Source organism: Astatotilapia calliptera, chromosome 15, assembly GCF_900246225.1.
Source record: "Astatotilapia calliptera chromosome 15, fAstCal1.2, whole genome shotgun sequence".
In the NCBI taxonomy this organism is placed as follows: Eukaryota; Metazoa; Chordata; class Actinopteri; order Cichliformes; family Cichlidae; genus Astatotilapia; species Astatotilapia calliptera.
In genome coordinates this window covers 3,083,254-3,110,487 of record NC_039316.1, presented here as the reverse complement: position 1 = coordinate 3,110,487, position 27,234 = coordinate 3,083,254, and the positions used below count along the sequence as shown (strand labels likewise).

General features: G+C 40.9%; 1 protein-coding gene across 5 annotated transcripts in view; it reads left to right on the top strand.

The window, feature by feature from the left end:
• Positions 1 to 27,234, top strand: part of pak5 (p21 protein (Cdc42/Rac)-activated kinase 5) — an 80,060-nt gene that overhangs the window by 37,803 nt on the left and 15,023 nt on the right. For 3 of the 5 annotated variants that reach the window (XM_026194038.1, XM_026194036.1, XM_026194040.1), the window contains exons 2-3: positions 2,840 to 3,063; positions 4,730 to 4,774. In XM_026194038.1, the coding sequence (XP_026049823.1) occupies positions 2,860 to 3,063; positions 4,730 to 4,774 (249 nt within the window). In that variant the 5' untranslated portion in view covers positions 2,840 to 2,859. Of the gene's footprint in view, positions 1 to 2,839; positions 3,064 to 4,729; positions 4,775 to 10,006; positions 10,524 to 27,234 lie in introns of those variants that run through there. The other 2 variants (XM_026194037.1, XM_026194039.1) reach the window with 2 other exon arrangements.

Here is a 27,234-nt window from a genome sequence, read left to right as displayed (position 1 = left end):
GGACATACACCCATGTGTGTTGATTTCTCCCTAAGATGGCAAACTGAAACACTCCAAGTTGGTGACTTTTGGAGATTTGTTTCCCTGGATGATTGAGAATGCATCAAGATGAAACAAAAGGAAGCTCACCGCTTTTAGCAGCTCCCCCACCCCCTCATCCACACACCCCCACTCCCCTCCCTCCAGAATTTAATATGCAGGTGTTTACTGCAAGGAGTCATTTGTTAGTTGTGGTATGCACATGTACTTGTATTGCTCTCACACTCGGGTCACAGTTGTGGTTAAATGTTTAGTCCTGATCAGATCATGACGAATATGACAAGTTATGTTTTGATTACACGGGTATATTCTTTTCATTAAAAGTACTTTTGCTCACAAATGAAAGCATCGTTGAAGCAAGCTTACAGTGACTGCACTGTAGAAGGCAGAGTTGTGTAAACATGCCTGTGGGATGAAGCTTCTATCTATGACTTAGCACCCTTTGATCCAGTATAGACTTTTCTAAAGGCAGCCGTGTGCTGCATAATAATCTGTTGTGCTGTGATTGTGATGCATGCAGTGCAGCGCATTCCTAGCACAAAGGACTTTAGGCTTCCGTCCTCTTTCCATGTTTGTCTTTTTCTTCTTCTTCTTCTTTCTTCTGTTAGCATTTGTTGAGATCCCTTCCTAAACTCCTTCCCATGCTCCTCCTCCGCTCTCGTGTTCTACCCTTATCAACCCTCCTACCCCATTTTTATCAATCTATCTCCCCATCTTTCCTGTTTGAGGCCGCTAATTTGATCTGTCTGTCTCTCCTGCTGGGAAGAAAGGAAATGATTGAGAAAGACTTCCATGATTACTTTGCCTTGCCTGTTTAAAGTTGCATTTAGAGAAAGACTCTTTGGTGACTTCTGTCATTGCATCTGTTGAAGTGGCTCTACCAGGTCAGAAGAGTTAGTCATTTGATATACCGCTCTGCAGATTTACTTAGAATGTTTGAGGTAGCAGCATGTTTGTAATATTTTATTCAAAAACGTGCTTTAAATGTTTGCTCTTCGCTTATGATATAGCGACGTGTCTTTCTTTAGCGCCTCCAAAAACTGAAAAGGAAAGCAAAAGTGTAAGGAACAAATCGCACATTGTTTATCTGCCGTTACATAAGCTCCTCACATTCTGACTGTTTTGCTGCCTCTTATCTAAATTACAAACTTAAGTATACAATTTGTGTGCAACACAGCTAGGTGAATGACCCGCAGTCATTTACTGCTCAGACAGTTTGCAGGCTACTTTAGCTGCTCGGCTACATATACAGGAAATGACATGTAAATATACCTGCAAATGCAACTGTGCTCTATTGTGATTTCGGTGTCACCCTCACTCTTCAGCACTGCTGACAATATGCTGCCAGAGTATGACACAGAGGGTACAGCACAAGTTTGTTTACTTTGTCTCTTGCTCCTGACAGTGTAACAGTGCCATTCTGGCAGCCTGCCACTTCCAGCCAATCAAAAACTGGCACTGACACACCTCTACAGGAGGCTGAGAGATAAGGGAGCATTTCTGATATTTCTCCTCTTTTAAGTATTAATAAGTATTATCACGTTAAACACACATGAACACACACACACAGTGGCAGCCTTAAAAATTAATGACTTCTGGCACATTTCTGGTAAGCAACTACATTTGAGCTAATAACATGTTAATTGCATTTTTATTTATAATAGAGTTTTAGAAAACTGGGACAAACTGAAATACACAAACGTATTACCTTGCTTTCTAAGCGGATACGCCGTTAAGCATTCAGATTTTCTCACTGGAAAATCTAAGCGTTATTCCATATTTGTGCAGGTTTGAAATGTTAAAATAATGGTAACTGGGTGAAGTTTAAAGATTATGGTTGTTACTTGCTAGTAACAATTGTAATGCATGTACTGTGTGTGTGTGTGTGGTGTATAAAGGTGTGTGTGTATGGTCAGTGGTTAGTGTGTGGTGATGAGTGTAAATGATGTTTTCTTCTGATAGGGGCAAAACATTTTTTCTTGGGACAATCTAAACATTAAACTCCTCGAGCGGTTTTGTTGAACTGTTTTCAGCGTGTTTGCATAAGTGAGGATCTTTTGTTTATTTTGCCCATTTGCAGTACATGCATGCAAATGCATGATCGAGTGGAATGGCACAGCAAACATTGTCTCTGCAAAAGCCATGACAGAGGCAAAGAGAAAAAAAGTAAGGAGTATGGTGGCGGGGGTGGCAGTGGTGGCTCCCTCAGAGGACAATGCCTCTCAGAGAGGAGTGACACAATAGACTCCATTCACAGCCACAACAACAGCATTATGACATTTTGTTCCTATGACTGGACATTATGCATACACCCAAACCACGAGAGTCACAGTGGGTTTTCCAAACAGCTCCAAAAAGCACAGACGGGAGCTTTCATGCAGCATACGCGCCTGACTATACAGCCGCATAGAACCGCTGTCCAACATGTGTTTAAAAAAATCCCCACTGCCATCGTTTTTCCCCTGATGTTTACATTACATAATCAAAGTGGACACTTGGCTTTTTTTCTTTTATTTTGTGTGTTTGGATAGTTTTGCTCGTTCTTTCCTCGTCTATAACCTGCAGCGTTATAAGACAAGAGATTCATCATGCTACAGAGCGGTGGTATAAAACATCCTAGTACTATGTAAAAAAAGAAGATTAAACTTTAGGCAAGAAGGAGAATATACTGCCATGATGACTTCATAACGACATCTTAAAGATACAGTCTTTAACTCACGGGCGTCAAACATAAGCGTAGCCAGTGCTGCAGCCAGAATATTAATACAAGTATGCTTTTTTTTTCTTTTGGGGTTGCCAGGTTTGCCAGGGTTTTCCAGCATGTTTGGGAAGAAGAAGAAACGGCTGGAGATCTCAGCTCCGTCTAACTTCGAGCACCGGGTCCACACGGGCTTCGACCCACGGGAGCAGAAGTTCACCGGCCTGCCACAGCAATGGCAGAGCCTCCTGGCAGACACTGCCAATCGGCCCAAGCCCATGGTGGACCCCTCCTACATTACCCCCATACAGCTGGCACCAATGAAGGTACATTACAACCACACAGACTCTAGCAATAGAGACAAATCTTTATCACTTCCAGCCTGTTGCTTACCTTTCTCACATCTTTCTCTTGCTGTTCATCCCTCTGTTTCTCCTCCACTTTTACCCACACACGCCGTGTCTATGTGAACTTAATTATGAACTTTTTTTCTTCTCGCCTCTCCTTTTTATTGCTGTCTGTGCTTTCTCACCCTCTGTAAATGTCTGTCACCTCAGTGTTTTTGTCTCTTACTGCTTCCCTCTCCACCTGTTGCACACTTTCCTCAGAGGCAAAATAGAGAATTCTCCATACCATCTGGCCACTTCACACTGTTTAAATGTCTCTATCAAATCGGAAATGGTAATCATATTGTTGCTTATTATGATGCTTTAAGCCTACATTAAACATTTTTGTGAACACTGATTGACTCCCTCTTGCCACTAAAGCTATAGAACTAATTGTAGTAGACTGTGTTGCATTACAGTTTAGCCTCTTATATTTCAGTGGGTTAAAAAAGTAGTGGCACCCACCCAGGAGACATGTTGTGGATAAACAGTGGCTACGCTGGCCACCTACTAACCTATCCACTAACTAGATAGCACACTTGTGTTTGTGTCATCACACCATTTATGATCCCTGGTCATAAGTCAACTGACATTACCGGCCAATTAAAAAGGGCAAAAATCACAAAAGAATCTTAACAAATGAATAACAAAACACTATTTTGATATTTTTCTAAGTGCTTGCGACCAAGCGACCAGATGCCTATGAATCTGATTTGCATGTTCACAGCAGACGTATGTGCTGCTTTCGTAAAAGTCCGGTGGGATTTTCAGGTTGTTTGATATGGACTGCATGTGTGAGAGGAGTTAGACATACACACCACCCATATTTGTCTTTCCAGCCTGTGTCAGTCCAGAATTGTTTAATGTAGTGTCTGTGTGATTTTATAAATGTTTTCCATTACATGATGCCTCTGTGATTTCAAACTGATGTGTCTTTTCATTCGCCTTACCTCCCCTGTGATTGTGATTGTGTGTCTCCTCTTCTCTCCGAGTGTCTCCTCTGATGTGTTGTTGTTCATTGGCGCTCCTTAACATATCACTTTGACACATTTGACCAACTGTTGCCAGTTATAGCCACACTTGACCACTTGATGATTTGCTCGTTGATATTTCTGTGCACCTTTCCACTGTGTGTTGTTTTTGGGTCTAATGGGCCTTTACAGGGTCATTGTTTATAATGTGGCAATTATTCTCTTTTAAAGTGGTCCAAGCATACTGAAGAGGGCCAGTGCTTTGAAATTTAGGACCCTTTTTGCCTGATCGGTGCTGCAGTACAACTTACTGCTGCGTACACCACTTCTGTTGCCCTTGTACTGTAATATGTCAGGAATGAATTATCCCCCAAGAAACATTTGAATTTTAAACAAATTTTCCATTTTTGTAACTGAAAGCTCATAAAGCGTAACACTACAAGTCAAGGTTCCTTTTAAATAAATGACAAAGCTTGAGACTAAATACACTGTTAGTCTCTCAGGAACTGCTTGCAGGTCCTGCTGACAGGAAAATCCAAGCAGACAAAGCTCTGTTACAGAGAACAGCAATATGCCACAGGAGATATCTCTGAAGAGGGGGAAACAAGAAAATAATTCTCTTGCTCTCTTCACAGATATCTCCCAAGAAAGTCCGGTCATCCGAAACGCCGTTGCCCAAAGTATGACTTCCTCTTCCCTTCTGACCCCCACACTCACCTCACCTTTTTTTTTCTTTTCTTTTCTCCAAACGGTCGCTCTCACACAGTCACAATCCCGCTGTTTTGTTTCCACATCTCTCCCCCACGTGCCTGCTGCCATGCATTCAGGTGGAGGTGATGTGTCAGCAGGAACAGGGAGAAACACAGAGAATGGCTCCACACACACACACACTAACACATGACATAACTACATTGCTCTGCCAAGTCCTTTGTTAGACCTCATCTCCACTCTTTTGTTTCATTCGCATGAAAAGAAAACATGAGATCAACTGCAGTGGCATGCTCCCCTCGTTTCTCCCCTTTTGCTATGGAGCATCATTGATAATGATGATGATGATTATGATGATGATAATCATAATGATGATGATGGGTGCTGAGATGTGAAGTGCATGTTGCCATGACAGCTGATTCTGCTCTACTGGAAGCTGTCACTCTGTAGAAACTAGCTCAAAAGGGTTTGCATGTGTTAGAAAAACCCTTCGATCCACCCTTTAATCTAACCCAATCACTTCCTCTCCTCTCCTCTCCTCTCCTCTCCTCTCCTCTCCTCTCCTCTCCTCTCCTCTCCTCTCCTCTCCTCTCCTCTCCTCTCCTCTCCTCTCCTCTCCTCTCCTCTCCTCTCCTCTCCTCTCCTCATTATACTTATGGCTCCTAATCAACAAAATGATTAGAACGTGAATGAGCTGAAAAGATATTTCACATCCTGGAGACAGTTGGTAATATCCAAATCTTTCCTCCAGCTGTTTTGTCGGTTTCTGAGCACTTAAGAGTTCTTGCTTTAATTAACAGGCTTCAGTACGGCATGCCTAAATCTGCCATATCTGCTTATAGCTCAGGATTAAATTAACTAATAATCCAGCAGGTGGGTAATAAAATATTTGCCTTAGTTTTGTCTATATTCACGCAACCACATGTACCATGAGCCAGCTCTAGTTTGTGAAAGAAACATAAAAGGCGTGTGCAATATTGAGATCCTCTTTTGGTATAGATCCAAATCCCATCTGAATCAGCCTCTAGTTTAAGTCTTAAGCTGGTAGAACAATGTTAAAAGTAGCTAGAGATTGCTCAGAATTCAGGGGGCACTTCGCTCCCATATCAAATCCAAAGGCTTTCGCTGTCACCTGCAGTGCGCGTAGAAAGAATAAATACTAGCAAATATGTGTGCAAGTCTTGTTTGAGCGTGCTATTTGAAAGAAGCAGATAACATAAGAAGCTCTGCTGTTTGCACGTTTAATGGCTTCAGTGACACAACTCAGGCTTTCTTTTGTGTAAAAGCCTGTTTAGAACTTGTGATTCTTTTAATGGTACATTTTCTGAATACGGCGCTGATTTTCTAAGGTTTTTTGTCCAGTATTTTCTCAGTGCATTATACTGGTGTTGTGAGTGCTAGATTTGGGTACAAAAAAAGAAAATGTGTAGTGTAAACCTTTGGTAAACTGGATACTTTCAGGGCAAGTCTCTAGGAAATGAATGCAAGTCAGTGTAGTGATGTATGTGTAGTGATGTGTCCTCTGAAGGGATGTAAACATGAGGGTGTGTGTGTGTGTGTGTGTGTGTGTGTGTGTGTGTGTGTGTGTGTGTGTGTGTGTGTGTGTGTGTGTGTGTGTTTGACCCTGACTCCCAAGGTGGGCTAGGTTATTTATAGTGTCTCACCCATGGCCTGATATCCTTCTCTCCAGCTTGCCCTGACACTTGATTGACATAAGGCTTCCTCTGCTTGGCAGACTCCCCCAGCTCTGTCTACTTAGTGTTTATAAGTTTGTGCATATAGACACACACACGCACACACACGCACACACACACACACACACCAGGTGGGCCTGGATGAGTCGGTCTCTGGCAAACGTCCAGTGCTGTCCTCACCAAACAGTATAGAGGAACAGAGTACAGTAAAATGTCAGCACGGTATCTTTGTGTCTTTGTGTGCATGCGTGTGTGTATATGCTTTTTTTCATCTGCGTGCTAAGCAGTTAAGAGAGGCCGGCACGGCCATCATGCTAAAATAACTACTACCTCTGCCCCGTGGCTTTGAGCGCTCATCGTTTATTCACAAGGCCTTGTAGCCTTGTTGTCAGACTGCTCATCTCAGCTGGGCATTAGTATTGCTTGAAGCTTTAGCTCTCATCTCTGTTCTCCCCCTTCTCCACCCTCCGCCTTCACTAGCCCTTAGCACACATGTTAATCCAAAAGTATAAGCTAACACCATGCCCTAAGAGCATTTGCATGTTTTAAACATTGTGCTCTTAAAGCTTCTTTATTTTGAGAATTTAATGTGTCTGGTGGTGCATAAGTAAGTGCACTGTGACAACTCATGCAAAACATCTTCATTGTTAGTTTGTATTTCATTATTGAAGTGTGAGCGTGTATGCGTGGGTGTGTGGGTGAGCATGCGATCCAAAGCTACATGTGTGTTAATGTGTTGCACTCATTAACACTAGCAGGGGCAGTGCTACGGCTATTATTAATGCCAGGCTAATATTACACCTTGACTTTGACACCCTCAAATTGCAGACCCCTATAGAGCTGAGAGAGTAATTTACCATGATGGTGTCTCTGTGTGTGTGTGCGCACGCTTGTATGTGTTTATAAATGTTTGTGTGTGTATTTGTGCGCATTGGCCACTTAATCGTATCTTCTTGTTCCTATTTGCTTATGTTTCCTCAGCCGTCAGCCAATATCAGATGTTTCCGTTCGTGTAAAAAAGAAACTAAATGACCTCCACAGAAAAGCTCACAGTGAAAAAAAATAGGAAAAAATGTTTCCATTTCTTTCAAAAGTAAATGTTTGTTTCATATCCACGTCTTATGAAACTTATATGTCTCATATTGTGATTTTTCTCATGCAGTTTTCTTCTGAAGTGTAATATTTTTTTATTATTTTCTTTTCCATCTGGAAGGTGACATATATAATAGCAAAGAAGTTTAGTTTGAGCAGATTACCAGCTGTGCCGTGTTCAGCAGTATTACCTGCTTTGTTTGGACTTCATAAGAAGCCAGCATTTTACTTTACATTTAGGTCAAGTCCAGACAACTTGCAATGTGTTGTGTTGTTACTTGTTACCAACAAGTTACCAACAAGTAACAGTTTTGAAAGCTAAAGTGATGTCGAAATACACACACACACACACACACACACACACACACACACACACACACACTACAGATACAGGCTCTGTACCCTGACAATATAAAGCTGATTCAGTGACAGTGAAAACCCCTCTGATTTAAACACAGTAAAATGCTGGGCAAGTACAGGTCTTGCAGTTAAAGCTACATGTCGCCAGACAGATTTACACTGGTCTCATTATGCTGCAGAAACAATGAAAACCAACATTTTAGAGGGTGTTTTTGGTGGATTCATCAATCTATATAGTTGTTTTATCACAAACGTTATCAAAATAACCCTCAAGGCACTGATGTTAGCATCAAGCCAGAGTAAAAATAAAAGAGAACATGAGGATTTCATAGAGAGCTAAACCATAATGATTTCTGAGATCAACCGAGAGCTTATTCCTCTTAATTCTGCAGGAGCTGTAGAGGAAAGATATTCACAATCAAAGATAATAAGTGGACCCAGGGGGCTAGCACTTTTGCAACATATCTTTAATACTGCTCTCATCTTTGCATAACACGTTCTTGTTCTGGATCAAGCTTAAAAAATGTATTTTCTCATATCTAGTACTGTCGTCCATCTTTTGACAGCAAACACAGCAAATCTATTTGTCGTCATATAAATTTCACTCTCATGCCATGTGGGTGGGAAGCTAATGCGGTTGTAGTTCAATGGCCTTAGCTGATCTTCAGGTTTCCAAAGATGAATCAGATCAGGGAGTTCATGAATGGAGACATTTGAAAGCTTGTATTGAATCGGTGAAGGACTGTTGCATCAATTGCTGTTAATAGAGGTAAATGAAAAGCGTTTAGATTACACACTCATAGTAACATCTCAGTTTCCTTGGTTTGAATTATCGTGTTGGTACAAATGAATAAGATGGCATTTCAAGAGAGGATGTTGATGTTGGTGTGACTGCTCTTAAAAGCACAAGAGAATCATGGGGTCATTAGTTAGGCTTTCGTTGGTGTTTCCACTTCAGTGAGTCTGTGTGAATGGGCCCTGTGGTGTTTGTTGTCACGTAAAGTAGGGCTTAAACTATAATTCCCCAGCTATGCATGTGGACTCTGAGCACACCTGAAAGAAGCACGTAAACAACTACTTTCAACTAAATCGTGCCCATATTATATTATTTGACCTTAGTGACCAGTAATGCTGTGTATGCTGCTGACTGGGCATGTGGTCTTTTCACTTTCTCAGCTCCAGACTTCATCACAGGAATTCACTGACCAGTAGGCAACGTCATGACGGCCCTTTACGTCTGTGGTTTACACATTAGAACCAAAGTAAGAAGTTCAAAGTGCTGCAAAAGTACATTAACATTACGTGTTTTCAAGCAACCAAGCTTTACATTTGAAAGTAGAAAAATAGTGAAGGTTCAGAGAGCAAATGTAATGTGTACCATCTTCAAGAGAAGTCCTGATTAAAAGAGGAAGTACGGCCACAGGAGTCACACTAAATACAGTTTGGGGAAAAGTACTTCTAATAATAGTTCACCTTTTTAGAAAGCTGTCAAACCTTAGTGGAGGACTGATCACATAAACGTACACATTTTTAAACATGCTAATCATGTATCAGCAGCACTTAAAGAACTTAAGTGACCACACTTCAAAATAAAAGTCTCTTTCAGGACATAAAAGAACTTTTCCAGTTCCCGTTTCCATGTCGAAGCGTATGCAAAAGGAAATTTTCGGTAATGAAGCGTTGCAGATGGAATCCAAAACTTGATAAACTATTTCAGAGTTACTGCTCCACAGTGAGAATGAGTTATGCAATGAAGATTTCATTCTAATGTGCTCTCTTTGCTTCAGCCTGTTTTGTAATACTCTTCTCCTTTTTACAATTTCTATCATTTCCCAAGCCGACTGCTGACAGCCTGCAGTGCTAATTCCCTAAACTTCTTGCATTTCAGCTGTGGGTTACATATACTGCAGGTAGTGTAGGTGGAGAGAACTGCTGATATTTTAGGTAGCTGAACATCTCGCTGTTGTCAAACCCATTATAGCTGCACTGAAAATATCTCAGCCTTACATCACGCTGGAACTGTGGAAAATATTGCCACAATATGCACTCTCGGTGGCAAAGTAAATATCCAGTAGATACTGTTGAATAACAACGCTTGGTTTAATAGCTTAGAAGGTGCTGAGGAGTCATGCTTTTGGGTCAGTTAGAAATTAGGCTTTCACGGAATAGAGACAAAGGAGACAGTAGCACATGACAGCAGCCCTTACATTCAGGATCACATCTAGTACTACTGTAAATGTCAGTGGGTCACTGATAGCAGAGTACAGCCATGCACCTTCCCCCAGCAGCTTACTGGCAGGTGACAGAGGGTGGGGAAATTTGATGATTAAGTCTGTCATATGTTGGTCGCTGTGAGCGCAGAGCCAAACTTACAGTCAATCCATGCAGCTGCAGCCAGGCAGAGTAACTTATTATGGCAGGTGGGCGAGGAGCTGGAGATTTCAGGGCCGGAGCGAGCAGAAGGACTGTGCCACTGAGGCAGCCGGGGAAGCTGAGGCCGGTGGGGGTAGCGATGAAGGCTGAGAAGACGGCAGTCGTTAAACCCCAGGCCCCGACGACTCATAAACAGTTACAGGTGGGGCGTTCGACTCTTTCTGCTGCTGCTGAGCCAAGACTACATGCTGGTATGCTGGCTATGCATGTTTGTTTGTGCAACAGGTCTCAGCACTCACTGCCAGCAGTTTCAGGCACTTTGTGAAAACATACACGAAACTGCGCTAGACTAAACAGTGAAGGGTGCAGGTAAGAGTGAGATCACTTTTAAAGATCACATGTTTGACTGTGTTTAAAACCTGCATTTGTTTTTGCTTCAACACTGCAAGTTGACCTCTCTGAATTACAGCCGTACAGAGCGCAGGTTGTTTTCTCCTGTTTCTAGAACTCCAGGTTTGTGCGGTTATTTTTGTAGCTGTGCTGGGTTTGCTGTATGTGTACATATAGAAACTGAGTGTAGAGAGAGAGAGATAGTGTTTCTGATTCAACAGGGTCACCCAGTCCTTGCTCCAGGGGCAGAAATGCAAACCTGTGTCTTTATTGAATAGGGATGCAGGCTATTATGGTTCTGACATGTGCACACTGAGAGTTGCTAATTTGAGGAGGCATTTTATTGCAAGTGTGTATTAACGATACTGGGTGAGCTCCAAGGCAGTAGACTGCCCAGAATGAAAATGAATGAGGTCTAGACAAGTGCTTTGATGTGGAGCAAGTCCAAAATCTCTCAACATGTGGGATCTTACACTCTTTCTGGGGTTTTTAGTTTTTTTACATTGAAGATTTAAAAGAATGTGCAATCAGGTAAGTGTTTCATGATTTGTTTGACTCCGCAAACATTTCCTACATCTTTCTCTTTAGATGCTGATACGCACCTTCAGTGTTTCTTTGCTCCAGATCTGCCAAACTGCGTTTGCGCTTCAGATTGTCATGCACGGTGACGGTGGCATTCATTCAACTTCTTAATCGGACGAAAAGAAAGTTAGATGTTGTGATCAATGTGCATTCAATTTCAATTTAATTGGATTTTGACTCAGCATGTATTACATTCCATCTCAAATTGATCGAGGATTAAATTGGTCAAAGCAGAAATAGACTCGGAGGAAAATAACTCCTGATTGATGTGTGTCTGTGCCGGCATGCACCCTCGCGCAGATAGAGAGAGCATCTGTCTTTCTTGGCACCGAGCTGAAGTGGATGGCATTGATTTAGACCTCTCTCGTTCCTTCCTTCGCTCTGCTCCTCCTCCTCCTCTGCTTTCTCACTTTGTCTTCTCGCGCGGCTGCCATTCACAGTCACACTCTGCAAATCACCTCTCACGGAGGCTTCAGTCGGCGGGGGAATTTTGGCTTTCGGCGATGTGCGCTGTACTTTGCCAGGGCAGCTCAAAATGTCCTGGCTAACAACCATCCCTCAGTGTCTGAATGTGGGTTTTTTTGGAAGGACATTTAGGCTGTGAATTTTAAACAGGGACGGATTGTTGAAGAAACAAAAATCATGTGAGACAGCTGGTCTCTCAAACTCGTAAAGCTAAGATTTAAAAGCTAAGAGTGGATTTAAAGTACTTTGCAATATCCCAATAAGAAACTGTACAGAGCCCTTTTTAATTTTCTAATCTTTTTGGACACATTACATTGTTTGCATTGCATCACCAAGTGCTGCTTTACACACGTGCGAGGGAGTGTAATGGCTGGACCTGCAGTATCCTCGTGTGGCCAGCGAGCAAACTACAACTAACACTTCAAATCCTGCACCTCACATTTCACTGTGGAAAACCGACTGAGAGTGAGCGAGAGCATCATTTTAATAAGTCTACTCTTATTTTATGGATTTAGATGTACCTGGTCAGCTTACGTAAGGACTGATTGTCATTACATAGGTTACACAGGTTGGTTCTTATTATTCTTGGTCTGGTTCAAGAGGCTGACTCGATATTTTAGTTTCCAGGGGATTCTGTAATAGAGATATTTCACCAGAATATTAGCAAAGTTTACTAAGGTAACACTCTATATCAGGCTACACATATTAACCATTAATTATTGGGCTGTAAGCATGTGATTGACCTATTAGCACTTTATCAGTCATTATAAAGCACATTTTAGTGCATTATTCTGCAGCCAAGTAGCCCTGCTGGAAGGTTTTCCATCAGTAACCGCTTTATTACTGCATATAGATAGTAGATGAAGTAATTATAAATTAACAATGATATTAGGATTTGGTAGTTTCACAGCAAAGGTTATTCAAGGTTTGTGAAAAGTTATTTTTGTATCATCATCTGTGAGAAGTAGCTGCTTGTCTTTGGAATTAGACCAAGTCTAGTTCATGTGTGCAATAAAGAGTTATGGTCAGGGTTTGAGAACTGACCTTATTCCTGCTGGTACAGTTCAGTGTTTATGGTTTCAGAAACATTTATATCATGGTGGTGAGGTGGCTAGCTACCATCACAACAAGAAGGTCTTGGGTTTGAATCTAGGCTGGGGCCTTTCTGAGTGGGGTTCTCTCCATGACCATGTGGGTTCTTTCCGGTCACTCCGACTTCCTCCCACAGTCAAAAGATTTAAACATGTTAGGTGAACTGATGATTCTAAATTAGCTATAGGTGTGAATGTGAGCATGAATGGTTGTCTGTTTCTCTATGTTAGCCCTGCGCCACACTGGTAGCTCATGAGCAAACCGATTTTTAATGATAATTTCAGTTTCAAAGATATACTTTTTTTTAGCTAAATGAGAATGAATTTTAATAAGTGCTCTTAATAGTGGTTCTACAAACTTTTCCCACACTGTGCAAAGGATATTAGGAACATAATTCATGCTAGCTTACCTGTATTTGACAGTGTGTTAGCATGCTAACATTTTATAATTACATAAACATGTCATGTCTGCTATTTTTTTATATGCAGTAGTCTTGTTAGTTGCAGGTAAAAGTAAATACATGTATGTTTGAGTGTGAGAGGTAAAATGAGGGGGGGAAGGATAACAGGAAAGCAGACTAATGAGGAGAAAGGGGAGTAGCAACTTAGCAGTGATAGGGGTGGCAGCGTGTTGTAGGCGTCTGTAGTGGCTGACGGGGCTCCGATTAATGAGCGCTGGGGTGTAATTAATCTATAGTGGGAAGCTGTCTGTTTATCTGTCTCTGAGTTGACAAGAAGATAACTGGGAGACATCAAATTGATCTCCTCCTCTGCTTCCCGCTCTCTGCTTCCTCTCCTTTTTCCTCCTTTAGATCAGAGAGTTTCTCGGGCAGTCACTTGGAGAATTTTCAAAAGAGAACAACATTATTCCCACCACATATATGGCCAAACTGGCAAGGAAACGTATTTATTCTGGGGGGTTTTCAATATTATATTTTCTAGAAAATTTCTGCTGCCCGCTTCTGAATCAGCCTTAATCTGCCAGTGCTTAGAGGAATGGATAAAAAAAGAGTGTCCAGGCTTTACTACACTAATATGCTTAAGATCAGGGGATTTGCTCTGACTGTATGTTTGTATTTCATTATGCCTCCACCACTAATCCATTTTTGCTGGAAATCATTCTTGATTCCATGCGCTGGATCATGTCTGACTCATGGATCCTGGAGCTTGTAGCTGAGGTTGAGGTCAGAGGTGATTGGGTCACGCTAGTCTGAGCTACTGGCTGGGAGCTGTGGGGGTTGTAGGCATGTCACTGGTGGTAAACATAGCCACCAGTGCTCAGCAGCTGGTGTAAGGGGCTACACAGAGGGCTTCCAGCAGCATGACCCACATAAACAAGTAACCACTATTCTTCCAGCCATGCTTTCCGAATGATACGTATAGACATGCTGATGGGCCACAGGCTTCTGTTAGGGTTATATGATATAGTGACCAATAAGGTTTCAGCTTTATTATCTAAGTTATGAGCAGTTCAGATGCTTGTTTTTTTTCTGTATTTGAATGTATTTTTTTAAAAAGATAGTTTTAAAAAGACTGAAATCACAAATATTTGCTGTATTTTTGCATTTCCTTAATAATTAATAATTGTGTCTTGTACTTGTCTTGTAACAAGTAGTTGCCAGTGTTTCAGCTCCCAAAAATAATTTCAAAGAACTGTGAAGCGTATTTAAAGCCCCAGTCACACAGGGCTATAGACTGGTCAGCGAATCTTGTCTTAAACAATAGTTGCCAGTGTTAGCCAACGTTAGCCAGTGTGCAAATTAAAATTTCAATCTAGAGGCATTTAGAAGTTTCTGGAGGTCACGTGGACTTTGGGTTGCCGGTGTCTGTCCCTCCTATGAGACCAGGTTTTCTAACCAAATATGGCTAATGTGATTGAATGCAAGAAAAGTTCTGGTTAGATGTATGTGGAAGTTACGCTCTTCAAACAAAAGCACAGGGCATTTTGCATCTTGTATTGATTTCATAAGGGACATTGTTTCTTTTCATGTGTTTCGGTCATTAGAAAGCTAACAACCAGATTGGTGGATGCTCATATAAAACATCTCCAAAGTTTCAAATAATGAGAGCAGTACAAGAAAACCCTACGAGTGAAAGGCTTGGGCTTCAGACTGCTTTAAGTAGTTGTTTTCAGCAGGATAAGAAAGTCGAACTACAAGAAGTTGGACTTAACTCTTTACCAGTGATGGCAATAACGGCGTTACTAACAGCGAGTAATCGAACTAATTACTATTCCTATCGTTACAACGCCATTACTGTTACTAACAAGAAAATGCGGTGCGGTCGTGTTACTGTTTTTCAACAAACAGACGGTTGACGCTGTGTTGAGCTTACCGTATCTTATATCAGTTGTACGGAAGTAGCTGTAAGTAATCTGGGCGCTACAGCTTTAAGCAGCTGCACGCGCTACCACGGACGGTAATCACTTTCTGCCCAACGATCACTTTTTGGCACAACACCTGGAGCTAGGGGGGCAAAACAATCGCATGAGTGCTGCTGTTTGACTGAGGAAGAATAAAGTAGTCGTGATAAGCCAATCACATGACCACTTCAAGATGCCAAAGCAACAAGGTGATATATACCAGTTTTTAAATTGTGTGAAAAATGCACCATGTCGACCAATCAAAAATGATATGGCAACATGACATTTGGTTGTTTAGGGAGAGGGGGAAGTTTTAGGAGTGACGGCGAGAGAGAGAAAGAAAGAGAGACAGCAGAAAAAGAGAGAGAGCGAGTTTTGAGATGTGAGAGATTTGTGACGTTTAGCGTGTTCGGAGTGTGAAGTTAATGTGTTGTCTTGTGTAGTTAGTGTGTAGTGTTGTGGATAGTTTTGTGTTGTGTGTGAGAACAATGAGGCGACTGCTGTCTCCAGGTAGAAACAGGAGTGATACACCTGCTGCTGTCAGACCTGCAGGTATCAGGCTGTGATGTTCTCCTTTATAGTGGACAGAAATATTTGGAGTGGCACAAATAATTTGTGTGGCATCTTATTGAAGAACAGCTGATTGTTCTGTGAATAGTTTGAAATGGTTATAACAAAAGGTAAAAGGTAAATGGATGCAAATAACTTTGTTTGCAAAACTTGTGCTTTTATGATTTTAAAATCGACAATTTATATTTGCATTTAAAGTTATGAAATATGATTCATTAAACATGTTTGTGGTTGTTACAGTAAAAAATAGAACTTTTTCTACTCGGATTTTATGTTTTTTGTCTGATTTTTAGATCAGTTGTGTTAATACAGTATATCAAAATGAAAACATGACTGTAAATTCAGACACGTGAGGTTGTGCTGAAAAGGATGATACCAAACAAGGCAAAGTAAATAGTTTTTAAAGATAAAATGTGGAGGGAAAATCAAAAGTAGTTAAAAATGGCCAATTATACCCTGGACCCCAGAGGGTTAAACGTTTTTTTAAAGTAACGCAATAGTTACTTTTCAAGTAATCAATTACTTTTAGAATCTTGTAACTCAGTATCTAACTCAGATACTTTTTTGAAGAAGTAACTAGTAACTATAATTAATGACTTTTTTAAAGTAACTTGCCCAACACTGCTCTTTACCCCTTGAAAACCTACTAGGAGCCGTTGATGAAGCTCTTTTCTGAACTGAGTGATTTCTATCATGTGTCAGGGCTGCATATAGAACAAAATGACTGGGTTTCTATCAGAAGTTAGGGAGGGGGATCTCTGCCTAAGCTACTCTTGGAAAAACCTTGAAACTTTTGTAATGGTCATCAAACCACATCTTTATCCATTAATGTTTATTTATTAATTAAAATTCATTTAATGTCATCTTTGTGGAGGAAAGAGTTAAACTGAAGGGAGCTAAGTGGCATCCAAACGGTAAACTCAAGGATTCAAGCAAATACAAATAAGGATTATTTCACTGTGAATCATGCCAAACATGACTCAGTTACAGTCTCAAGAATAAAAATACAGATGAGGAATTGAGCTGAGCAGGTCTCTACTGACATTAATTGTCATTAAAATAGTTTGGGGTTTTTTTTACTAGCCTGCTGTGTTTACTAATAGGACCTAAAATGCTTCAGCCTTCTCAGTCTCACTTGTGATTTTTAGGAATTCTACATCTTATACTTTGCATAGGTGTTGGAAAAGGAGTTAATTTTCTGTAAAATGTAACCTTGGATTATATTAAAGGATTTTACTTAGATATGAAAAGATGGCAGCGCAAATGTCTTCCTCTGAAGGGTGGCTAGCCTCTCCCTTAGAGATAGGGTGAGAAGTTCAGCCATCCGGGAGGGGCTCAGAGTAGAGCAGCTGCTCCTTCATATAAAAAGGAGCCAGTTGAGGTGGTTTGGGCATCTGACAAGGATGCCTCCTGGGCGTCTCCTGGGTGAGGTGTTCCGGGCATGTCCCACCGGGAGGAGACCCCGGGGTAGACCCAGGGCACGCTGGAGACATTATATCTCTCGGCTGGCGTGGGAACGCCTTGGTGTTCCCCCAGACAAGCTGGAGGAATCGGCTGGGGAGAGAGAGGTCTGAGCTTTTCTGCTTGGGCTGCTGCCCATGCGACCTGGCCTGAACTGACAAGCGGAAGAAGATTGATTGATGGATGGATGGATGAAAAGACAGATCTGAATGAAGCTGTGGTGTGATGGAGCTGCGCTATGTTGCCTGATGCATGTATGTATTTACTGTCCTGAAACTCAGGGGGCGTTTCTGGTGGCAAAATTGTAGTCCTTGTTTTACTACACAAGGGGTCACCATCAGCACACCTACACATTGTGAGAAGCCACTTTAAGCTTCTTAACCGCTTTGTTTTTTCACTCCTATATGTAGAAGTTTGGAGGATGTATGAGCCCTCTCGTCGTGAAAGTTGAGAACGAGTCTAAGAGTATTGAAATTTCCTTCTTCTTTCCTTGTTCTTTTTTGGATAAAAGCATTTCTATATGCTGAAATATATTAAAGTCAACTTTAACAGAATACTTTTTTATGTCTAAATTGATTATTAAGTCTGATGCTATTTAATGAAATCCTCAGCATGCAGCTTCTCTGCCGCAGGATGACATGATGTTGATGGTTATTAACTAACAGACAGCAGGATGGCCTGAGGAAACGGGTCAGCTCATAACTTATTAATCATGGAATCATTTCAAAATTTGCTCCTTGAATAATTCTGTTGATGTTTGGTTAAGAACAGCTCATAACATGTAGAAAACTCAGTGAAACTATTTTGTTAAGTCTTCTTCTATATAATCAGTCAATAATCAGCCTGCACACCAGCTGAGGTCATATTGAACTTTGACTTAGAGGTCAGGAGCGGCTGTTCAAGTTAGTAATAGATGCACTAGATGTGTACTTTAGAGAATCTGATTACCAGAAGCTGCACTGTACTTTGAGGCTTTATCAGTGAATATAAAATGCACGTGATTTATATTCAGGTTCATGGAATTCACAATTAATGTGCTGGTTCTGATTTTGGGGGTTCTCCACGACCCCCAAAACACTGCCACTCCTGGGAGCTCATTCTGGAATCGTATCATTCATTTTCGTTTCTAAGGAGACAAATACGTTAATTTAATGCATTTAAAAACAGGTTTTAATATGTTTGGGTTTTGGCTTAAAACATTGCTTCTCTTAATAGTTTTAATAGTTAATTAATAGTTCTGAGTGCTTCTGTAAACTGGTCTTGTTCTCTCTTAGTGCACAGAAGAAAAAGGAAAATTTGTCTTATAGGTTAAGATAAGATAAACCTTTATTAGTCCCACACATGGGAAATTTTTGGTCACGGCAGAAAGTAGAAGAACAGTAAAAAATTAAGAGAAAAACATGGTAAATGGCCTGTATTTGTATAGCGCTTTTACTAGTCCCGCCTAGGGACCCCAAGGCGCTTTACACACCCAGTCATCCACCCATATTCATACACTAGTGGAGGCAAGCTACAGTTGTAGCCACAGCTGCCCTGGGGCAGACTGACAGAAGCGAGGCTGCCATATCTGGCCAACACCAGTAGGCAGTAGGTGAAGTGTCTTGCCCAAGGACACAACGACCGAGACTGTCTGAGCCGGGGCTCGAACCGGCAGCCTTCCGATTACAAGGTGAACTCCGGACTCTTGAGCCACGGTCGCCCGTGGATAGAATCAGATAAACAGAATAGCATACTATACAAAATAGAAAGAACACTTTTTATAAAATAGACTAAGTACTACACAAATAGAATAAAATACAGGAGTAAAATAAGGTTCATATGCAATATAATATTACAGGCAGAATAACATTTCTTAAAGGGTCCAGGGTTTGCTTGGGTTAAAGTGATGCTGTTTTATAAATGAACTTCCTTTGGAAAAAAAAAATAATAAACTAATGCACAACTCATTTTATTAGTACTTTGTACCAAATGGCATCGTTTTAGTCAATTTATGAAATGTTTTCCTTACTAGATATTCCATTATTATGTTTCAGTGCTAATATTGCAAAGCCTTTAGGAACCACAGCAACTCAGCCCAGCATGACGTGGCAGACCATGTAAAGCTGCTGAGGCTCACTGACTACTGAGCTGCATTGTGGGTAAAAATTGTTGAGGCTCTGCCGACTCATTAACTGCAGACTTCCAAACCTCTGGCATTAACATCAGAATAAAAACTGTGCACCAGGCGCTTTGTGGCATTGGATTCTATGTAGTGTATTGTTTTCCAGTCATTTTCAAAGAAATTATAAGGAAATGTTTACTGTTTTCAGAATTATATGAATTTTATTTGTATATTTAAATATTTTTAACTTTCTAAATTACTTGGTGTGTGCAGCTCATTTGAAGCTGAGTGTGTAAAAACAATCTTGAATCTTAAACTTGAATAAAAAAATAAAGTAAAATCGTGTTCCATATTCTATCCTTATAGTATTTATATAACTTATATAAGCTGCATATTAATAACTGTGTTTAAGAAGTATTATAGATACATTATAACTGGACAAAAAAGTTTATATGAAATATTTTATGCATTAATAAATGGCCAAAAGTTTTGAGGATATCATTTTCACTGAATTTTGCTGAGGGTTAAGAAGCTTTAATACCTTTCAGCTTTTGAGCAGGCAAATTCTAGCAGCTGGTTGTGTTTACCGCGTTTATCCAGCAGAGGGGGCTGGAGGATATGAATAGCTATCTCTGTGTTTACCTAAATCATGATAGATTATCTTTTAAAATCCATGTCTTGTTTTCTTGTTTTCTTTTCATGCATTGTCTTGTAAAGAGCTGCTTATATAAGAGAATTCCCAAATACATGATGTAATTTTTTTATTACTCTGTGAATATTGGCTGCTTTTTAAAAAAACAAACAAACAATATCTTTATTCTGTTAATGCATCAGCTATGCTTTATTTTATCCTTTATTAATCAGTGCTGTAGGGAGTTTGCTCAGTCTCGTGACGCTCAGAGGAGAGTCGTGAGTGGTCTGTTTATCTGCTGTCTGAAGGGCTCTGTGATATTATCTTTCTCAGACAGCGGTAAGCTTCTGTTCACAAATTGGTCACTGATGCGAAAGCAGGGAGTACTTCAGAACAGCAGCAGTGCTAGTAGTAGTCTAAGTGTGTGTGTGTGTGTGTGTGTGTGTGTGTGTGTGTGTGTGTGTGTGTGTGTGTGTGTGTGTGTGTGTGAATACCCACGCATGCAGGGTTTCTGCTGTGTGAGTCGTGACAGAGGTTCACAGAGAGGCTGGGATTTAATACACAAAGAGGGAGAGAGAGGGAAAATGTGGTTGGAGTGTTAGAATGACTTCTGTTGTGTCCACGTTCCCATTTCTACTTGAGTATATCGCTGGATTTATACAAACATTGTTTTGTTTTTGTTTTTGTTTTTAAAAAAGGAGATTTCTATGATGGTGGCATCATTGAGAGTTGGGAGTGGGTGTGCTGAGTAGGCGAAGCTGCTGCAGCGTGTGCATGCTTTTCATGAGGGTGTAATAGGTGATGAGCTTTCATGAGCGTTTTCACACACTGAAATGTAGCTTCTAAACTTTATTGGACTGAAAGATGCAAGATCCAAATGTATGCACATCACCAAGTGGCTATGGTTTTTTTGAAGTTTTTTGAAAGCATTTGGGTAAAACCTGTTTAAAAAACGCATTTTGACACAGTGGGTTGGAATTTAAGATTTTCTGTATTTATATATTAATCAGTCATAATGTTTTTACTGTCTTAATAAAAAAATCTACATATGGTTAAAACTGTGACAAAGTGGCTGATCTCTAAAAACAGACTGTGCATCAAGGATGGACAAATCTTTCGAGTATTAAAAGTGATGCAGATGCGGAAGTGTATTCTCTATACTGGCCAGTAGAGGGCGAATTGTGTGAAAAACAAGACTCACTTGATTTTATTACCTTAGTCCCTGAATGCACGGCCTCGCTCACTACTTTCAGCCTTAGTTAATATAAACTGATGTTTATTTTATAAATTATGATCCAATTTATAGTAAATGAAACAGGTACAATTTAGGTTTTAATGACAAGATGCTGACATATGCATTCCAAAACACCACCATGGTGATGCGAGGGTTCAGAACAGGCCTTGGACATCCAAATGGGAAGCTATATAACAGTTTTTACAAACTACTTTGGTGAAAACGTCTTGAGCCACCATTCATTTCTTTATAGTTTGCTTTGAAGGAGCCAGATTTTCTTGTAATTTTTTAAGTAAAATGGAGCAATAGTTCTCCAGGTTTTCTAAAGAGCTTTCAAAGTCTTTCTACTCATTTTCAGTTCAGTCCTTGTACCTTATCTTCTTTATTTGACATTTAACACTGACCTAAATAAAGGCCAAATATGGAGAATTTGATCGAATCTGGGGCCCTTTTGAAAATTATTGCAAGTCGTTAAACATTTTACTAGCTGATTAATATTATCACCCCTCCCCTTTTTTTTGTTGTCTATTGTTTTGGGTGTTTTTTGTTCGTTTGTTTGTTTGGGAGTTTTTATTGTTGGGTTTTTTTGTTTTTTATTTTTTTAAGCATTTGTGTCTGTGTGTGTACTATTGTATCTGTTCGTGTATGAAAAAAACAAAACAAATATGTGAGGGGAACAAATTGTATTGTAATTGTAAACGACCAATGTATATTCCTCTCTCTCAATAAAAAATTTTTTTTTTAAAAACACAAACACTGACCCAAATCGTGGTAGCAAAATAAAGGCACCTAATGACCCACATACACATAACTAACAATTTGGCAAAGAAGCACTTTTACATTGTATTTTTAGGCACTTTGTTACTAGAAGCGTGTTGAAAAATGCATTATTTGTTCCCATTTCTTTTGCTGAATGTGTGGAAAAATGCCAAAAATAACACAGTTTGACAGACACAAAATATTATTTTTGCAAAATTTACAGAATTATGAATGCAGAAAAGCGCCGCCAGACTTTGATTTACTATGATGTAAAGCATCGTATTGGCAGTGTCCTCGTTTTTCAGCATGACAGTGATCCCAAACACACTACCAATACAGTAAAATAGATAGAAAACTACAGAATGGAGCGCTAACAGTCATGGATTGGCCTGCCCAGAGCTCAACATTATTGAAGCAGTGTGGGATCATTTTGGCAGAACAGAACAAAAGTCAGCCAACATCCAAACAAGAGGTTTAAATGCCTGGAGAACTATTCCTGAAGACTACTTAAAGAAATGACAAGAAAGCTGCCTAAGAGAGTTCAGCTGTGTTGAAGAATAAAGGTGGTCACACCAAATATTGACTTTCAAGTTAAAATTGTACAAACTCAGTTTTTCCCTGATGTTTGCACATGTTTGCACCTATTTCCCATTTTCCTTGCTAAATCTAAAGAAAGAGGGGTGGCTTCGTTTTTTTCCTGTATTGGTGTGATTGGTGTGTACACAGCTTTACTCGATAGAACTTTTGTGGTCTTGTTTTTTGTTTTTCAGCATGCCTTGTCACAAATAACAAAATCTCCTTTCCAGTGCCAAAGTAAAATTTAATTGAGCATACCAGTGTGAATAGTCCAAAAAACAGGAGCTTTACCTTAACTGATTAGTTACTTAACAGCTTAACTTATCTGGTTATGCAGCATTTTTAAAAGCCAGAAATAAAACAGCAGTGCAGAGGAAACAGAGGCACAGAGCCGCTGCTCCTTCTTCGGACTCTCGGTTGTCCCGGGACTCGGCTGGCCAGTGAAGCGCAACTTCCAAACCAGGGTTCTAGCTAGGAGTCACGGGAAGGGCAAGCTCATTAATTATCTCTCCCTCTCTTCCTCCCTCCATCCTCCCATCACACCCTCCCTTCATTACCAGCAAGGTTAATCCCCCCCTTATCTCCCAATGAGGCTAATTTTTCATGACTCCCTTTCTCCCTCCCTTCCCTCATCTCTTCTCCATCCTTCCTTCCTCCGTAATTCTTCCCCCTGTCTTTCCTTCTGTTGTTCAGTTCTTCCCTGCATCTTTGCATAGTTTGTTATTCAGCCACTCCCGCCCCCCACGTGTTTCCCGTTTCTTCTGCACACTTCCCTGTCTTCTCATTCCCACTGTATCGTTTTAAATTCGATCTCCTTTCCTTTTCATTTCCTTTAATTTTATTTCCCCTCGTCTCCTCGCTTTCCCCTCCGCTCTCTCCTGTGCTTACCTTGAACAGGCCGTGGCGAGTATCTATTACAGCTTATCACTAAAGGACAGGCCAACGCCGCACGCCGGTGAAATATGGCTGCTGTCACAGCCGCCGCGGAACACGACCGGCGCACAAGGCTCACAGAGCTGTGAGGACAGGGGGAGAAGAGGGGAGAGGAGGACTGGAGAAGGGGGTTATGGAAGCCCCTAATTCAAATTAATGGGAAGATTTCCAGGCCTGATGCCGACCGTTTGACAGTGATTTGGCACACAATTAACCTTGTCTCCCTCTCCCTTCTGCAACACCCCCCGGCCCCCGTCACCTCCTCGATTCCACTTGCCTCCTTTTCTCTCCGACTCCGTCCATCCCCTGTAACTGCCGCGCTCTTTGACACAGTCTTAGTGATTACGAAGCAAATTGAAATGCTGATGTTTTGTGATATCAGCTGACATCCCCTTACTGTCGCGTCCCAATTGAATTAGTTCTGAATCGCTGACGTCCACGCTGCATAACATGATGCGACTGCCTCATTTTAGATTTTGGCACGCCCTGTTCCACCACGACTTCTTAACACAGTTTAGAGGAAGTGTGAGAATAACTCTAATGAGCATGACGGCAATTGCCGGGTAGCGGTTTTGTTGTCCGGTTTTAATGATGCAACCGCTTTATTTAGGAAAATCCAGCTCACCGACACGCAGAGCAGACCCGGCGTCATAGATTCACATTCAGCGACCTGTTTAAAAGGCCGTCCCTGCTGCAGCTCCAACCTTTCAGCTAGATTTTACTGACTGCTTTTATAGGCCGTTTCACCTTGGGTTCCAGTTCAAGGCACCAAACAGCCTATAGCTTTCAAGCAGAGGAGAACAACTGGAGTGTTACAGAGAAAGAGGGAGGTGTAGCAAGTAACAAAATGGAAAGGAGAGATGATGTGTGGAAAACCAGCCACAGTGAGAGGTAAAGGTTTGTGAAGAGAGCTTTCCTGTCTGGCCCTTCAGAGAGAGTACAAACCGTCAGTGTGTTTTGTCATTGTCGTTACCACAAACAGCTAAAATATCTTTAGTTTTTTTGCTCTGTCATACCTTTTTGCTTGCAACCCTGGTTATAAAGCCATCAGCGTTAAGGTGGGATGATATTAACTGTAGCTACCTTGCTACTTTAGATTCCCGCAGATGAATGGGAGGAGAGGAGGAGAGTGCGTTTGCAGTGACACTTTGCAGGTAGCTGAGCAAAGACGTGGAAGATCCCTGCGCCGGCACAATGTTGCTGACAGTCGGTGATTATCCCAGGATTTTTTTCCGAGACTCTGCCTCAGCACATGTGACATGAAGGAATCACAGCAGAGACAAGCATGGCAGTTGGGTGACAGACAGCAGGGCGTGAGCACTGTCTGAGGGTCTGAGAACGATGGCGATGTGACACTGTCGGGTCTCAGAGTGGGGCGCAACAGACATCTGCAGACAGGGGAAACGTCTAATAACGACACGCCAAAATAATGTCGTACACAAATCGCCATCTTATTTTTCTGTTCTCTAATCTTTAGTTATATGTCTGGGATTTCAAAGAGGTTGATATTTTGTATGTGCTCTGTTTTAGGTGTTTAAATGGTGATAATCGCCTTGATAGACATGAGCTTCAACTGGTTAATAGCAACTCGTTTTTATAGCAGAGTTGTTGTAGTTTTATGTTTTCTAATTAGTTTTTATTTTGCTTTTAATTCAGTTTAGTTTCAGTTACTTTCCAGAGTGGTTTTTAGTTTGTGTATTTGAAAATGCTTCGTGTTTTATTAGTTTCAGTGTTTAGTTTTAGCCATTTTTATTATTATTGTATGATGTGTATATGTCAGAGGCAAGATTTAGAAAGATCAGCACAGGTTTTACAATAAAAACACAAAAACCAGGTTGCCAGGTCTTTGGTTTGTTTTACATCAGCCTTCCTGTGTGGAGTTTGCATGTCCTCCCTATGCTTGCATGGGTTCTCTCCAGCTTCCTCTCATAGTCCAAAGGCATGCATGTTAGGTTACCTGGTGGTACAAAATTGTCCACTGATGTGAATGTGAATGGTTGTGCAAGCTCTGCGATAGATTAGCAACCTGTACCTCTCCCCAATAAGAGCTGGGACAAGCTCCAGCCTGACAATGACGCTGAATTGGATGAAGAATGGATGTTTTGCATTATAATAATACCTATAATAATAGCTTTATTTGCTAGTTGCATACATACACGGGGTCTGGGTACATAGGAAATCTTATGTAGAGCTTAGAGTCAAAGCGGTCACACAAAACAAATATAAAACAATGTACTAAAATACAGTAAGAATTATAATATTAGTTCAAGTATAAGGAACGGTAATTTCCATATTGCACTTAAATGACTATAGTATAAAAATACTGCACGTCATTGGAATATATATAGATGGGGTGGCGTTTGTGTGTATTTAGTTAGTCACTATTTTGTTTTTGCCATCAGACTTTCCTGTGGCAAGAAAGACGCCGTTGTGGAAGCGCGTGTGTGTGTGTGCGTGTGTGTGTTTGAGTTTGAGGCCAAAATGTCCCTCTGCTGCATCTCTGGTTGTAGTTAAATCTTTTATAAAGCTGTTCCCTCTTGTACTGAAAATGTAAGGAGTCCAACTGCACAGTACTAACAGCAGCTTTACTGGGGACAAATTACATTGAATGTCTTTTTTAATGTGTTTTAATTAATTTAAGTACATTTTAAATTTTTAGTAACACTAGAAACAAATGATCCAAATTTCGATGCGTTTAAATCTGCCTCACTTTGAAGCAATCAGCAAAGTTTTCACAGCAAAATATGTCAAATATTTTATTGTTTGTTGAAGTTATCATTGCACTTCATGCCACTGCCCCAGTGGGAACCAAACATCTGTCCCTTTGAATCTTATGACTTACTAAACAGCTAAAAGACTAGTTTTACCAGATGGAGGCCGTAATGCCAGGAAACACAGTCGGTAGATTTGTTTGATCATCACAAATGGCTCCAAAATAAATTATGTAAGAGCTGAATATTCACATAATCTCCTCAGCTCAGCCTCCTCTCAGCGCTACTCATGCATCATGTTTCTTTTTGTTCCAGCGCACTGTTTCCTCTATGTTTCAAGTGGTGGAGAGGCTGGTAGATAAAAAAGATGTGTGTGGATTTTCCCATCACTCTCACGACACTGTACAAACATGCACACGCACCGTGCACGCTCACAGATTGTAGTCCCGCTGCAGCACGTGTTGCCCATGACTCACGACACAGCCTTGTAAAGGGTTTAACACAAGGTAGGAGGGGATAAGCGGCCTCCCTGATGTTTAAGCTGCCTCTGCTTTGAAGCAGATGCGAGCCTCCGTGTTCATTCTCTCCTTGCTCCTTTTGGTTTGCGTGCGTGTGTAATCGTGTGTTGGTGTGCTAAACCAAACCTCACGACTATTAATGCATCCTGATCATCCCACTGAAATTGAAGCTGATGTGTTGCGAGGGAAACGGGGTAGGAATTAGCTCCCTCGATCCAACGCTGGTTGCCTTTTACCATCTGAGGTATCCCGACTTTTATCTTCATGCATTTTTAGCTCAATCCCAGCTCACAACAACCCGTGATTGTGTAGATCAGTGCCTGCTGTTCTCTAAAATCCAAATACCGACGTTCATTTAATGCAAGTGATGATTAATTTCATACTTGTTGCAAAGCCCTGATACACATGAATTGAAACTCTTGCCTGAAAATGTTTGAAGTTAACTGAAGTTGATGATGCAGGAATTTCAATTCATCTCATTCAGTTTTCAGACATGAATGATGAAGCTGAAAGTGAATGTACTGCAAGC